The 15,881-nt window shown below is 55.2% G+C and overlaps 1 protein-coding gene across 3 annotated transcripts; it reads left to right on the top strand.

Moving 5' to 3' along the window:
* Positions 1 to 5,957: 5,957 nt before the first annotated feature.
* On the top strand, positions 5,958 to 15,528 carry CCDC120 (coiled-coil domain containing 120). Of its 3 annotated transcripts, none has more exons than XM_012652316.1 (10): positions 5,958 to 6,018; positions 8,623 to 8,722; positions 8,899 to 8,989; positions 9,131 to 9,264; positions 9,925 to 10,065; positions 10,457 to 10,751; positions 11,116 to 11,178; positions 11,501 to 11,675; positions 11,809 to 11,907; positions 13,085 to 15,528. In XM_012652316.1, the coding sequence occupies exons 3-10, from the start codon at positions 8,941 to 8,943 to the stop codon at positions 14,019 to 14,021; spliced, it is 1,893 nt and encodes a 630-aa protein (XP_012507770.1). In that variant the 5' UTR covers positions 5,958 to 6,018; positions 8,623 to 8,722; positions 8,899 to 8,940; the 3' UTR covers positions 14,022 to 15,528. The 3 variants fall into 3 exon arrangements, with proteins under 3 accessions (XP_012507770.1, XP_012507771.1, XP_012507772.1); XM_012652317.1 differs by having other exon boundaries at positions 6,004 to 6,047; XM_012652318.1 differs by lacking the exon at positions 5,958 to 6,018 and having other exon boundaries at positions 8,666 to 8,722; positions 13,085 to 13,999; positions 14,497 to 15,528.
* Positions 15,529 to 15,881: the final 353 nt, after the last annotated feature.

The following is a 15,881-nucleotide window of genomic DNA, read 5'->3' on the forward strand; positions in this document are numbered from 1 at the left end:
TGAGGGGGCGTGGCCTCGGCGGAGCAGGGCTCCACCGCCCTTGAGAAAGCGTGTGCGCACGCGCTCCCAGCTAGTTCGCTCCTGGCGCTCCCAGGGCAGGAAAATCGAAGACCCGAACTGGCGCCTGCGCACTTCGCCTCCGCCGCTGCTGTGGTCTCGCGCCCCGCCCCCTCCGTCCCCCCACCCTCCTCAGGCTCGGCTCAGCCGCGGAGGTGACAGTGCCGCCCGGAGCAGGGGGACACTAGTAAAGGTGAGGGGCGGAGGTCCACCGCCTCCGGCGCGACCTGCATTCTTCTCCCACCCTCCCCGCGCCCCCCGTCTGGCCCCCACGGCTAACGGTCGCGCAGCCAAACGCGGCCCACGGGCAGGGCGCGGAAGGGGAGTAGACGCCCGCCCGGGGACGAGCAGGGCGCAGCGAGGGAGGGGCGCGCCCACTACCCCTGCAGGTCTACGCCGACCCCGCCTACGCCGTGGTGTGGCGAGACACCAGCTCGTCGGTGAGTAACAACCCCCGTCTGGGGAGGAAGGGAGGGGACAGGGCGGGGTGAGGGCCGGGAAACGCCAAGGAAGCCGTACCTGCGCGCGCGCACCCACGATCTCTGACCCGGTGGCCTAACCCCTGACCCCTGTCTGACCTGACTACATCTTTTTTTAAACCTCCAACTCCTGCCAGCCTTGGCCTCAAGACCCTCGGTCTGACCCTTGACCTAATCATATTCTGGCCTGGTGTGATCCTTAACTCCTGTTTTGTCCCCTTAAACCCAGTCCTGACCCCAAACCCCCATCCAGTTCTGTCCTCAGGATCCTTGGCCTGACCCCAGATCCTGGCCTGACCCTGTCCTATCTCTGAAGCATCTTGCCCTGTCCTGATGCCCAACATAGAGCCCAGTTTCTGTCCTGGCACCTGACCTGTCTTTTCCCTAAATTCCTGTCTAATCTTTGAATCTCTTGCAGTCATGTCCTGTCACTCTACCCCAGTGTGATCCAGTTCTGTCCTGATTCCTGACCTCTGACTTCTGTACTTTCTCCCCACCCTGTACTATCCTCTGGTCCCTCTCCTGACTCCTGATCTCCATCCTGGCTCACCACCTTTAAATATCCTCTCCTATCTCTTGCCCTGTCCCTGCCCCCAACCCTGTCCTTATTTTCCCTCTTTTCTTGCCCCGTCACCATCCTCATTCTGTCCTGGTCTTTTCCTGTTCCTGACCTCCATCCTGAACCTGTCCTTTTCCCTATCCCCTCCCTTGACCACTGGCTTGGCCTGCCCCAGTCATGTCTCCTGGCTACAGTTCTATATTGACCCTGACCTCTGCCCTTCTGTTTTGTTTCTTTCTTGTACTTTTTCTCTGACCCCTGTCCTAAACCTCATTTCATCCCATCCCTGTCCTGCCTCTTGACCTCCATCCTACAATGACTCTGGTTCTGTCTTGTTCCCTACACTCCTTCCTGTCCTGTTGCTTCTTCCTATCCCAACCCCAGGTCCCTGTTCTACCCCTTTCCATGCCCCTCTACTGTGTTCAGATCTTCCTCCTTCCTAACACCCACTTCCCATCCTTTCTGAGCCCAGGACAGGGGTTCCATTATGCCCTGCCCCTGAACTTGAAGGTTCTGCTGTTCCGAGGGCCTCTGAAATACATCCCATATGCTTCTCTTAGCAAGAGCAAGCAGCCTTGCGTGCCGTGTGGCTGATGGGTTTTCGTATGTGATTTACCGCACCCCACCCTAGTGATCTCACATAGAGCTTGCATTTCTCTTCCTGCCCCAGGAGGGCATGGAACTGTTCCTATGCCCCTGCCCTCCCCAAGTGTGAAAGAATAACCTAAATTATTCAGTGACTTTCTGGGAGTCTGGGAGGTCTGGGTCATGTTTCCAACCTTGCTATGAAAGGATGGGGGACCCAGGGGTATGTATGAATCTTCTAGGTCATGTTACCCCCATCTCCTGGTCTTGATCCTGGGTGTATGATCCCTTCTTTTTTTTTTTTTTTTTTTTTGAGACAGAGTCTCACTCTGTTGTCCATGGTTGAGTGCAGTGGCGTCATCGTAGCTCCCTGCAACCTCAAACTCCTGGGCTCAAGTGATCCTCCTGCCTCAGGCTCCCGAGTAGCTGAGACTACAGGCGTGTGCCATGACGCCTGGCTAAGTTTTCTATTTTTAGTAGAAACAGAGTCTCACTCTTGCTCAAGCTGGTCTCGAACTCCTGACCTCAAGCAAGCCTCCTGCCTCGGCCTCCCAGAGTGCTAGGATTACAGGCGTGAGCCATCACTCCCACGCACGATCCCTTCTTTCCTGGCCTGAATGAAAGTCCACTCTAAACCAGAGGCTTCAGAACTTGGTAGAGGAGGGATAGGGGCAGGGTTTTATCCCCCTTTCTTTCCAAAGTAAGCAATAAAAATCCTGGCTCTAAGTCCACCCCACCTCTGGGGACTGGTCTGGGGCAGGGGGCAGGTGGTCACTGGATGTTAGAATCAGGCTCATCTAGTAGTAGTAGCAATAAAAACAACAAAAATGCAGGGTTCCCTTGTTTGAATCTCATTGATTCTGAGGGTGGATGGGGAGATTTTGGATAGTGAGGGGATAATGTGTTATTTAATTATGTTTTGTTCCTGCATTTCTCATAGAGCATAGTGAGTTCGAATAATGAGATACCGGATCCATCTTATTTATCCCAAGTATTTATCCAAACCTATTTATAACAACACAAGCATTCCTCACTGTCCCAACCTATTTGGTACCTGAGTTCTGAGAGGGAGAATTCTGGAAGTTTAGACAGTGAAACATACCAAGTTTTCTGAAGGTAGTTTTTTTTCTCATTTTACTTAGCAAGTAGGGAAAGTTCAGTTAATGAGGAATAATGACTCTAACTCAAAAGCATATCCAAATCCATTAACTTTCCTGAACTCCAGGGGCAAGAGTTGGGATAGTGAGGGTACCCTGTTGTGTAAACATACTTGCTTTCTGCATTTTGCCTGGTGTGTAAGGAAAACTCAAGAGTGAGTGATACCTGTTCTATCTCAAAAATGTATCTAAATCCATTCAGTTCCTGCATTTGGATAGCAAGAGTTCAGACAATTTATCTGAAAGTATTTGGTTCCTGCATTTTTATTTTGAGTAGGGAAGAGATCGGATAACTAGGAAAAACAGTTCTGTTTCAAATATGTCATGTTTGACAAGTAGGAAGGGTCCCATGTCTGGATAATAAGTAGGGCGGGTTTGAAGGCCGAGGGATACCAGCTCTGTTTCAAAAATGCATCTGAATACATTTAATTTCTGATTTTGGATAGTGAGAGTTCAGACAAGTTATCTGAGAGAAAATAGCTCTGTTTCAAATGTGTCAAGTGAGTCTGAGGGAGACCAATTCTGTCTCCAAAAAAAAAAAAAAATTGTATCCAAATGTATCTATTTGATTCCTCAGTTCATATGGGGAGGGATACTTGTGATTATGACAGCCAGCACATTTTGAACACTTACTGAGGGCCTCTCCTATGCAAGCTTTAAATGTATTAACTGGGTCGGCGGTGGCTCACGCCTGTAATCCTAGCATTCTGGGAGGCCGAGGCTGGGGGATTGCTTGAGCCCAGGAGTTTGAGGTTGCTGTGAGCTAGGCTGATGTCACAGCACTCTACCCAAGGCAACAGAGTGAGACTCTGTCTCAAAAAAAATAAATAAATAAAAATAAAATTAAATGAATGTATTAACTCATTTAATGTTCACAACCACCCTGTGAGACACGTACTGTTATCATCATCCACATTTTATAGATGAGGACATTGAGGCACAGAGAGGTTAAGTGACTTGTCCAAGCAGTCACATAGCCAGTAAGTGGCAGAGCTGGGTTGAATCCCAGACTCAGGGATTTACTAGCCATGCAGGACCATGTGAGGCTCAGGACTCGGCTGGGGTAGGGCTTAGACATTGGGTTGTCTTAGAGGTTGGCTGTTAAAAGTTGGGGACCAGGGCAACGATGTGTGTGGGTGACTGTGCCCGGCTTGTCTGCCTGGCCCAGGAGGTCCCATTATCTGCTCTCCCCACTGACCCCCAAACTAGCCCACCTCTGTGTGAGTTTATTTTTGTTGTTATTAACAGCCATTAATGACATGCTATGAGTTTCCTTGCACTTTTTTTTTTTTTTGAGACAGGCTCTTGCTCTGTTGCCCGGACTAGAGTACAGTGCCATTATCATAGCTCACTGCACCCTCAACCTCAGATTCCTGCCTTAGCCTCCTGAGTAGCTGGGACTACAGGCATGGGCCTCTACACCTGGCTAACCTTTCTATTTTTTTGTAGAGACAAGTTCTCACTATGTTGCCCAGGCTGGTCTCAAACTCCTGGCCTCAAGTGATCCTCGTGTCTTGGCCTCCCAAAGTGCTAGGATTACAGGCATGAGCCTGGCCAGTTTCCTTACAATTTGAAAAGCTTTCCAAAGTTACTTTGGCCTCCATTGTCTCACAACCACCTTTTACCCATTTTACAGATGAGGAAACCTAAGCTTTGAGACTCAATCCACGTTGCCAGCCAGATTCTCTTGTCCCTCTTGGCTCCGATTTTATAAATATCCCTTTTCCCAACATCCTCGGTGGCCCACAAGAGGTGGGAGAGGCCATGGCTGAGAGGACACTCCCCGCTGACACCCAGCTGCCCACCTTGCTGCCGCCACCTCCACCAGCCCCGGGCAGCAAAGGAGGGGAAAGGGGGAGGGCTATGAAAGAGGCCTTTGTGTCCCTTGCTGGAAATCTCACACCCAGGAAGAGAGGTGGGCAGGGATGGTGGGAAGCCTTGCTAGCGTGTGTTCGGGGCATCGTGATACAGAGGGAGCTTCTCTCTAGGCTTGACCCACCTGCCAAGTGCAGGGAGAGCTTTCCTTATCACTCTGCTGTTTCACATCATGGCGTGGGCTGCAGCAGGCGCCTGGGTGGGGCTTGGGCCCTGAGGTCACAGAGCAGATGGTCCCAAATGGAGCACAGGATGTGTGCTATGTGCCAGCATAGGCCCAGGGCCCAGGTGGTGGTGTGGGGGGAAACAGTACACTGTAGGTACTCAAAGCCCTCAATTTCCTTGTCTGGCATGAAGCCTGACTCCTGCCCTGAATGCCCGAGGAGGGGAATGGGGGAGGCCCAGCATGGATGTCAAGAAGCATGAGCCCCCCTCCCTCCTCCTCCTCCTTTGCAGGAGTAGCCTCTGTCAGCCTCCAACTCAGGACCCAGCCCCCCAAGTTCCGATTCCACCGTGATCTGAATCAGGCCTCTTCACCTCTCCAAGCCTCAGCTTCCACATCTATAAAATGGCTATGAGGAGGCTGAGTATGTGCCATCCTCCCAGGTTTGTGGGGACCAAGAGGGGTTAAAACACATGAGTGTTTTGTAGGGCATAACTTATGGTTGGTTTACTGGGATTATTTCTTCTGGAGCTGCAGAAGGTGATGAGGTCTTGAGACCTGGCCTCTCTTTGGAAAGGTCAACTTCCTCTGTTCCCAACTTGGGAAATTATTACCTCAACGAGGGTGGGAATTGCCCTAAGACTTTCTCCCACCTGGCCTTGCCCTGAGAGGAAAGGGTAGGGGCCTCAGGAAGGTGATAGGCTGCCAAGAGACACAAACTGGATTTACACCCTCTGCCTCCTGCATGCTTCACGGCTCCCCAGATCCCCCTCCCTTCAGCTCTAGGGTGATGCCCTTGCAGGGGCAGGGTCTAACCCTCTGGAAATTTGGGCAGCTGCTACTCCCACAACTCTTAGCCCTTCCTCCCCAGTTCTCTGCTAAGTCTGTGGGGTGAGAAGGGAGTTCCAGGCTCTCTTCTTGGCTATGCTGGGCACCCTGAGGGCACCTTGCCCCAAGACTGCCCCCGGGGTGGCCCTAGCCCTGGTGGCAGGCAGGCAAGGGTTAAAAGGTGTGGGCCGCCCAGTTCCTGGCCAGGTAGGTTGGGCCATTACCTAGTGGGATGTGGCCAAGGCATCTGCCACTGCTGCTCACTGCCACTACCAGCCGGAGCCAGGGCCTGGTCGAGACAACTATTTTTCTGAGGTACCTGAGGCTGCCCCCAGCACTGCCTGGTATTGGCGAGGGGCATGGGGGAGGAGGGCACTGGGGGGCTGGGGTGGAGTGTACTGATGTTCCCTTTGGGAGGGAGCCAGGTCTGTGGTAGAGGTATGTCGGCCATGTGGGGCAGGGCAGGGAGGGTATAGCAAGGAAGGAGGGCCTGAGTAGAGGGGCGAAGGCCAAAATGTCCAATTTCCTTTGCTGGCACAAAGCTGATTCCTAGCTGGAAATGGACAAGGAGGGATGGGGGAAAGAGAAGCATGAATCCCCCCTTCCCTACTCCACCCTCCAACTTCCTCTCCTCTGGTTCCCCCCTGCAGGAGTTGTAGTCTCTGCCCTCCCACAGCCCAGGGCCCAGACCCCCAGGGAAGGCCAGACTGGACTATTGAGAAATCATTGCCCAGGCACCTGCCTGCCTACCCCCCATTTGTTCACTGGAGTGGAAGAAGTGGGGCAGGGGCGTTCCAGGGGAGGAGGGGATAGTCCAGACATTGAGAGTTTATATTTGTTCCAGTAATGGCGGGATGTGGAAATGGGGCCCCCCTCTAACAGTGTTGGGGTGCCACCCAGGTGAGGTATCGTGGTTGTAAACAGTCATTACAGCCAGGAATTTCTTTCTCAGCTGTGGTGTCAGAAGGGCAGACCTGAAAAACCTGCTGGGCTTGCCTCTGGGTATGGGGGGTGCCTTCTGCAGCTCTCCTGTCACAACCCATCCTGGGGACAGGACAGGGCCATGGGTTCACGGTGGGGAGACCTGGGACTGGGTGGGGGTGTATTGAGGAGGGGTTGCTGGGATCCCCTTCTCACCACCTCTAGGTAGGGACAGGGCAGCCCCGGGTCCCAAGGCAAATGTGTAGAGAGCAGGTGAGCAGAGGCAGAGGTTTGGGAACTGGGCGTGGGGGTGTGGGGCGTTGACCCTGTGTCTAGCCTGCCCAGTAACCCCATGACTCATGCCCTAGCTATGTTCCCGAGGTCAAGCTGACAGGAAAGAGTCGGGGTTCCTGTATGGACCCTGTGTTGACTTCTATGATGCCCTGAGCTCCCAGAGAAGGAAGGATTGAGGTAGCCCAGTGTGGGATGTGGGACCAATCCTGGCAAATGGGCCAGTCAGGGGAGGATTTGGGTTCTTTTTGGTGTGAAGGAAGTTTCCAGGGAGCCCTGCAAGAGTTCCCCAAACCCAAATGGGGGCGGGGAAAGTAGGAGCCCCAGGAGCCAAGGGGCAGAGGAGGCTGCACTGGGACGTCGAGGAAACCCTGCCATGCTGGGAAACATCGGACCTTAGATGGGTGGGCTCGTGAGTGCCTCTGCAAAGTACACACTGGGGCCTGGATTTGTCAAAGGCTTTAGGGGCTAACTCCTCCCCCTGATGGTGAGGACAGGATGCCATTGCTTCAAGGGAGGGGTACAGTCCTTGTAAGGCAGATAGAAGGAATGGAAAAAAACTGGTGGCACCTAATAGGCAGCTCAGCCACACCCCACAATATGTAGGTGGGGAAGGGGCTTGATCCCATGCCTCCTTGGTTGTCTGGATCTTCCTCACACCAGGCTTCCACGTTATGACAAACCGTGGATTTCAGGGATAGGAACTTCATGGCCCCAAGAGGCCTTTCCAGTCACCTGCTACTGAGGTTAGCCCAGGTGGTAGGAGGTGATGTCACCAGGCTGCCCAGCTGGGGACTGAGCAGGATGTGGGAGGGAGGGAGCAAACTCCAGAGGAGGGGACGAGGGCAGGGCTGGAGGCCAGCCAAGGCAGGCTCCATGGGCAGCCAGGCCGTCTGGGGGCAGAGAAGGAGGCAGGAGGCAGGTGGTTTGTTATCTGCAGTTATGGACTTTGCTTCTCACAAATTCTGGCAGAGTGACTTCTCTATGTTAGTCTCCAGACAGGCTGGGGTGGGAGAGGGGCTGGAGGGACCCTGGGGTCAAACGAGCACTCTCCTCGTTGTGCCGGGGCCGCAGGATGGAGTTGGGACAATCTGGGCTTGAACGCTGGCTTTGCCACCTTGTCATTCGTTTACTCAGTCGTTTATTCATTCAACCAGCCTACATTCATTGAGCACTTGTGTGTACAGCAGTGTTCAAGGTGCTGGTGATATTGATGAAAACGGGACAGATAACATTTCCTGTCTGCATGGATGTACGGGGGAGGCACAATCTCTTGTTGGATGGCAATTGTGAGAGGACAGGAGCTCACCTCTGGAAGTGACATTTGAGCCCCAGGATGATAAGTGAGAAGCATAGGCTGGGGTGGTGAGAGGTTGAAGAAAGCATTTCAAAGAGCAGTCCCAGCCTGGGCAAGGGCCCTGAGGCCTGAGGGACTGGGAAGCTTTGGAGGAAGTTGGTGGAGTTGGGGCAGCTCTACCCAGAGAGCGTAGGACCGGAGGGGTGGGCCTGGGCAGTGTCCTTGGCTGTGGGTAAGTTACTCTGTGCTTTCCTCTCCTCATCTCTAAAATGGGAGTAACAGTACTCCTGGGTGGTTGTGAAGATTAAATGTGGCATAGTAGGTAACTGTTCTGGGCACCCAAGTGCTTAATAAGTTCCCACTGTTATTACAGTTCGTTGAATCTGTTACCATTAATTCTTTCTCCCCAGGCAAGACTCCTGGCTGTGGCCCATGGGCCTCTGAGGAGGCGTTGTAAGTCCGCCCAGCTCCCCACTTGCTGTCCTCCCACTCAATGGGAAGGGAACCAAGGTACCAGGGCCACGGGGGTCCAGACTTCCACACACATTCTGAGAAGGCAGGTCCAGCAGGTGGGAGGGGCCCAGGGTACCCTTTATTCCCAGCTGGAGCGTGGGAAGCTGGGAAGGGCTGGGGGTTGGGATGTCACGGGATGTGCTTCCTTAATGGCTTCTATGTGTCACTGCCAGACCTTGTCCAGCCATCAGCCACAGCCTCTCGACAGCACCAGGATGGAAGTCAAAGGTCAGCTGATCAGCTCTCCTACCTTCAGTGCCCCAGGTCGGTGGCTGGTCTCCCTCCTGCTGCCTCCTCCTCTGCTCTGAGTCACTAGCTGCCCACTTGGGAAGGGTTGGTGCTGGCCCTGTGGCTGTTCCAGGGTGGCCTGGCTGTCTCACTGATCTTTGCTCCCTCTGTGTCCAGCTGCCCTGTTTGGAGAGGCTGCCCCCCAGGTGAAGTCAGAGCGTCTGCGGGGGCTGCTTGACCGGCAGCGAGCCCTGCAGGAGGCCCTGAGCCTGAAACTTCAAGAGCTTCGCAAAGTGTGTCTCCAGGAGGCGGTGAGGGCCTGGCCCTAGGGGTCTCAGGTGGGGGGTGAGGAGCTGGGGCCCCAAGATAGGCAGACTTTGGTAGCAATTGCTGAACCATTTGTCTGGGATGTAGATTCCTTGTCACCCCCTGTCCTCAAAGCTCAGCTTAGATGTCTTAGAATCAATGAAATACAGTAATGCAGGCTCACAATCCCCTATCAACAATTTGAAATCCAAAAATCTCAAAAAACAAAAGTTATCTCCAAAATTTGGCAGCACAACCTGCCCTGAACTGACATGGGATGATTTATAGTTTCGATTTACCCCTCTTAGTGTGACTGTCCACACAGTTTGCCAGAAATAATAACGTGGCTCAGACCATGCAGCCCTAGACCCGGAAGGGAGTTTTATGTAATATGCAGTATGGAGACTGTATGGCCTTTATAAAAACTTAAATATTCTGGATTCCAAAGCAGGTCTCCCTGCCTCCCACGGCCACTGCCCCATGGGTTTGGGCCACTGAGGGACTGAGAGTCTACACTTCACACCTGCCTGGTGAAGATATTGGGAGGAGGAAGAGAATATCGTACATGGGCTACTGAGTAGGACTTCTGTAGCTTCTGGGATCATCACTGCTTTACCCCATCCCCCAACTAACCCTTGGTAGTCTCTGACCCCCGCCCCCTACAGGAGCTAACTGGCCAGCTGCCCCCTGAGTGCCCGCTAGAGCCTGGTGAACGGCCCCAGTTGGTCCGCCGACGGCCTCCTGCAGCCCGTGCCTACCCTCCACCACATCCCAACCCAGCACACCACTCCTTGTGCCCCGCTGAGGTAAGCAGATGGGCGTGGGGAGCAAGATGGTGGGGAGAGGGGACAGGTACAGGGGAGGAGCCTGGAGGGAAACACGGGAGAGGGAAGGTTGAGGCCAGGGGAGGGAGAGGCTAAGATGAGAAGGGAAGGCTTTGAGGGGGTGGGTTCCTGCTCTGAGGGAGGATGCTGTTTCCTCACTCTGTCAGGACAGGCTTCAGCCCTCAAGAAGATATATAGGCCCAGCCCCTAATCCAGATGGGCCCTGGCCCCAGAGGATGAATAAACTCCACCCCTAGGTGGTTAGGCCTGCCCTCAGGAAAAGCAGGCCTACCTCCCCACCACTGCCTGGTCCCTGTGTCTGGCCGTTTCCAACATTTGGTCCTGTCCCACACCTCTTGGGTGGACCCCACAGGAGCTGGCTCTTGACGCCCTAGAGCGCGAGGTGTCAGTGCAGCAGCAGATCACAGCAGCTGCCCGCCGCCTGGCCCTGGCCCCTGAGCTGAGCGCTGAGCAGCGCCGGCGCCGGCGCCAGGTCCAGGCAGATGCACTGCGGAGGCTGCACGAACTGGAGGAGCAGCTCGGGGACGTCCGAGCCCGCCTTGGCCTCCCAGTGCTTCCGCCACCCCAGCCACTGCCGCTGTCCACGGGGGCAGTGATCACCACGCAGGGAGTCTGCCTGGGCATGCGCCTCACTCAGCTCAGCCAAGGTGAGCATCCCCCAGTGAGAGTGGGAGAGTGCACTGGCTAGTGGATGTGGCAGGGGTGGGATGGGTGAACAGCCAATGAAGACTGGGAGGTTGGCAGAGCTTAAGGGACCCAGCCAGTAAGGAGAGTCGCGCGATAATCTGGCTGGGGGAATGGCCGTGAGGCACTGACAAATAGGCACCAGGAAAGCCAGGAACCAAGCCGTGATGGTCTTGGACTCAGGTAAAGGCAGATTCTTGGGAAGGGAGCAGGGTGAGGAGGAGACCGCCCAGAAGACAGGCCAAGCGGAGGCAGCCATCCAGTGGTGCAAGGGGGTGGCACCCAGGCCTGAGAGTGAGAGGCCCGTTTTCCCCTTCTCCCTTGCAGAGGATGTAGTTCTGCACTCGGAGAGCAGCTCCCTCTCAGAGTCTGGGACCAGCCATGACAATGGTGAGGACTCCTATCTCCACCCCTGCCCCCACCCTCTCCTGTGTGCTCTCAGCCTGTACTTTGATACTCAGCACCTCCCCTACTTCTTCAGCTCTGCCTTAGTCATACCCCATTTCCTGCAGCCCCATCTTCTCAGCCTCATCCCAGCCCTGCCTCCTCAGCCCCTTCCCTATCCTTTTTGCCTTGGTCCTCCTCAGCCTGTGTCCTGGCCCTGTGCCCTCCCTGCTCCCCAGCCCTTACCCTTTGCTTTGCCCCCATCCTGTCCTGCCCGCACTGGGCCCACTCTCATTGAATTCTGCCCCACTTTCTCTCTTCTACCCAGAGGAGCCCCGTGGCTGCTTCTCTCTGGCGGAGCGCCCCTCACCACCCAAGGCCTGGGACCAGCTTCGGGCAGTATCTGGGGGGAGCCCTGAGCGGCGAACCCCATGGAAACCACCCCCGTCAGATCTTTATGGGGATCTGAAGAGCCGACGGAACTCTGTGGCCAGCCCCACCAGGTGAGGATGAGCCCATTCCCTCCCTTCCCCAGGAGCCGGGAAGGGGATCCTGAGCCTGAGTTGGCAGGAGGGCTCACTGGTGGGTACAGTCTCTAACCTGGGCTCCCACCTGGGCCTGCCCATCTCTGTCTAGCCCCACACGCTCGCTGCCCAGGAGTGCCTCCAGTTTTGAGGGGCGAAGTGTGCCTGCCACCCCTGTCCTCACTCGGGGCGCTGGCCCCCAACTCTGCAAGTAAGGGGAATCTGAGGGTGGGTTTGAGAATCAGAGGAGGGAACCGTTAGTTCTCACTAGAGGGCTGAGGAAGGCATTATCAAAAGGTGTGGGACATGAGGGGCTGGGCTTTGAATGGTGAATAGAAGTTGTCTTGGTGGAGAAGAGTGGGGTAGGGATTTGGGGCAGAAGCACCACAGTTTGAGTATGGGCTTTTCTGTGCATTTTGAACAAGTCATTCCCCTTCTCTGAATCTTTGTCTCGTTTGTGAAATGGGCATAATATCTCCCTTTGAAAGACGGAGGCATAATAAGTTCTGGTTAACATGTACTGGGTGCCTACCACCTGCTAGGAATCAGTGCTTTTTTTTTTTTATTTCAGCATATTATGGGAGTATAGATGTTTAGGTTACGTATGTTGCCCTTGCCCCCCCCTCCAAGTCCGAGCTTCAAGCGTATCCATCCCCCAGATGGTGCGCATCGCACTCTTTGTGTATGTAGGAATCAGTGCTTTACATGGCATCCACTAGTTTAATCATCATAAGATCCCTATGACGTGGGTGCTGTTGTTGTTCCCATTTTATAGATGAGGAAACTGAGGCACAGAAAAGTTAAGTAACTTGTTAGTGAACTGAAATCCTGGAGCTTGAACCAGGCAAGTTTGACTCTAGACTTCATGCTTTTAACCACTATACTGTCCTGCTTCACTAAGTGCCTACTTTTCCCAGGCTGTTAAGAAAACGAAGTTTCTGTCCTCGTGGGACTTGCATTCTGTAAATGGTGGCTGTGGGAATGATAGGTTGGGTGCTTCATACACATGGTGGGGTGAGGACCAGGACGTCATCCTGGAGGCAGTGGGAGCCATGAGAAGGGCCTTAGCAGGGGAAGAGGGGTCAGGCGTCAGGCCCTCCTCTGCTTGAGGTGCCTCTGCAGCCTTATGCACATTTATGTCTCCCTTGGAACCAACAGCCCCAGCCCCCCATACATTTGCAACCCCTGTGCCCCCAGTCTTCAGCGAGAGAACCCCGGCTGCCCTTTACGTGCCACTACCTAATACTTTATACACACAACTTCTAATCCTGGGCCCGTTTTGGAGATGTGAAAGTGAAGGCTCAGAAAGAGATGGGGATAGGGAGGGGACTCAGGCCATCTGCGTAATTTTTCTGGCCCTATTCCCATTATGCCATCTCTGTGCCCAGACCCGAAGGCCTCCATTCTCGCCAGTGGTCCGGCAGCCAGGATTCCCAGATGGGCTTCCCCCGGGTGGACCCTGCCTCCGATCGGGCCTCCCTCTTCGCAGCTCGCACCCGACGCAGCAACAGCTCAGAGGCCCTGCTAGTGGACCGGGCAGGTGGTGGGGGAGCCGGCTCCCCGCCTGCCCCTCTGGCTCCCCCTGCTGCCGGCCCACCGGTCTGCAAGAGCAGTGAGGTGCTGTATGAGCGCCCCCAGCCAACCCCTGCCTTCTCTTCCCGCACAGCTGGCCCCCCAGACCCTCCCCGGGCCGCCAGGCCTAGCTCAGCTGCCCCTGCCTCCCGAGGAGCCCCCCGGCTCCCACCTGTGTGTGGGGACTTCCTCTTGGACTATTCCCTGGACCGGGGCCTGCCCCGCGGTGGCGGTGGGGCAGGCTGGGGGGAGCTGCTGCCTGCAGCTGAGGTCCCAGGACCCCTTTCCCGCCGGGATGGGCTCCTCGCCATGCTCCCCGGCCCACCACCTGTGTATGCAGCTGACGGCAGCAGCCCCCTCCTCCGCAGCAAGGACCCCCACACCCGTGCCACCCGTACCAAGCCCTGTGGCCTGCCCCCAGAGGCCGCCGAGGGTCCAGAGGTGCATCCAAACCCTCTGCTGTGGATGCCCCCACCCACCCGTATCCCCCCGACTGGCGAACGCAGTGGCCACAAGAACCTTGCCCTGGAGGGGCTGCGGGACTGGTACATCCGGAACTCCGGACTGGCCGCGGGGCCCCAGCGCCGGCCTGTGCCCCCCCACATGGGCCCACCACACCCACCCTTCCTCCATACCCGCTGCTATGAGGTGGGCCAGGCGCTCTACGGGGCCCCCAGCCAGGCGCCGCTCCCACACTCGAGGAGTTTCACGGCGCCCCCTGTCTCCGGCAGGTATGGGGGGTGCTTTTACTGATGGGTAGAGGTCTCGAGGCAGATGGTGAAGATATCCAGGCCAGGGAGCAGCTAGTCAAGAGAGCTAATGAATTGGACCACAAGGAAACTAGCTGCAGCACTGGCACAGGGTCACTGTACCGTGCATGACCTGCGTTAGTCCAGGGGTTCTTGGTGGAGGGGGCTCTTGGGCACTGGTAGCAGCAGTTCTTTACCAAGCACTAGAAGAATTTTAATAATTTAGCAACCAGTGCATGTCAGCTGAGAATGAGCCTTGAAGGCAGGGTGCCAGGAAGAAGGGACATCTTGTGCCCCTTGCCTTTGTCTTCCTCTTTTCTCCATGCCCCATGCTTGGGAGCCTGAGGGTGCTGTCCTGTGCCTGCCTCCACCTCTTTAACGAGCCTCTTTTCCTTTCTCTTTCTGTGTCTTGTCTGTCTTTTCCTCTCTTCTCTGTCTTCCCTGCCCTGTCCTCCGGATTCCTGCTACCCCTTCTAAAGATACTACGCGGACTTCCTGTACCCCCAGGAGCTGAGCGCTCGTTTAAGTGACCTGACGCTCGAGGGGGAGCAGTCCTCCAGTTCTGACCCCCAGACCCCGGGGACACTGGTCTGACCCCTTCTGATATGCCCCTTGTTGGCATGGGCATGACTCTAGTCTGGGGAGCATACAGCTGACCTCGCTGAGCCCTGGGGTGTGGTTGCTCTCAGTCCTGGGTGGGCGCCAAACTGATCTTCCAAGGCCCCTTGGCTCCCTGTGGGCCCAGGAAGTTGTCTGACACCCTGCTTCTCCTCTCACACTGTGCTGGGGACTGGGGGGCCTCAGCCAGCTTAAAAGAGGGGGATGATGTCATGGGGACTCCAAGCCCCTTCCTCCATTTCTGTTTACAGTTGTGATTTAGGTATTTGCTGTCTTCCCCCAACACTACACATTTTATAAAAGGGAAACTGTGACCTTGTCCTGGTTGGGTTCATTCCTGTTCCCATGCCCAGCCTGTTCTATTCAGAACCACCCCCTGCCAAATGGACCATGTAGGGTCTCAGGGCCCTATTTGGGGCAGCCAGGAGACTCCAGTGTGAACAGAACTCCCTGCCACCCCTACCAGGGAAGTTCTGGGGAAGGAGGGCTCTCTGCCCACATTTGGAAGGATTGCAGTCTGGGTGGGGTGCCTGAAGGAGCCCATCCCCGTCTGTGCCCATGGCCTCTGCCCTGACCATCCCCAATCAGGAGGTCCCACAGTAGGGGCAAAGGGCAGAGCCATTGGGTGTGTTGTGTCCTGGGATGCTGCGGAGGTTGAACCTGGCATCTGGTAGATGCCAGTAAAATCCTCAGGTGATGTCTGGCCACGGGCCACAGGCCATGTCACATCTTCCTTGGCTTTCCTTCCATTTACCACTTTTTAAACCAATCTACACAAGCTGTGTTTTCTATGATACCTGTCTGTGACTTTCTGGAGCTGGGGGCTCCCCTACCCCCCTTACCTGGTGTTAAACTTTTCTTTTTGTACCAATGGATCTGGGCCCAAGACACTACCCACACTGGAAGGGGATTTCTATAATAAATATGTAAACTGAACCCATGTGTTGCTCCTCTGTTGGCCTTGCCTTGAGGGCCCACACATTTAGTTAGGAGTAGATAACATATTTTTACAAGAAAAAAAATACAACACCATCAACACCATGGCTGGGCACAGTGGCTCATGCCTATAATCCCAGCACTTTGGGAGGCCAAGATGGGAGGATCACTTGAGGCCAAGAGTTTGAGACCAGCCTGGACAACATAACAAGACCTTTTTTTTTTTTTGAGACAGAGTCTCACTGTGTTGCCCGGGCTAGAGTGCCGTGGTGTCAGCCTAGCTCACAGCAACCTCAAACTCCTGGGCTCA

Source organism: Propithecus coquereli, unplaced genomic scaffold (assembly GCF_000956105.1).
Source record: "Propithecus coquereli isolate 6110/MARCELLA unplaced genomic scaffold, Pcoq_1.0 Scaffold388, whole genome shotgun sequence".
NCBI lineage: Eukaryota > Metazoa > Chordata > Mammalia > Primates > Indriidae > Propithecus > Propithecus coquereli.

Excerpts from the sequence above, each read along its gene's own strand:
- CCDC120 (XM_012652318.1), top strand. The coding sequence starts at position 8,941 with ATGGAAGTCAAAGGTCAGCTGATCAGCTCTCCTACCTTCAGTGCCCCA. Across the intron at positions 11,179-11,500 it reads TGGGACCAGCCATGACAATG|AGGAGCCCCGTGGCTGCTTC; the intron begins GTGAGGACTCCT and ends TCTTCTACCCAG. Across the intron at positions 11,908-13,084 it reads GCTGGCCCCCAACTCTGCAA|ACCCGAAGGCCTCCATTCTC; the intron begins GTAAGGGGAATC and ends CTCTGTGCCCAG.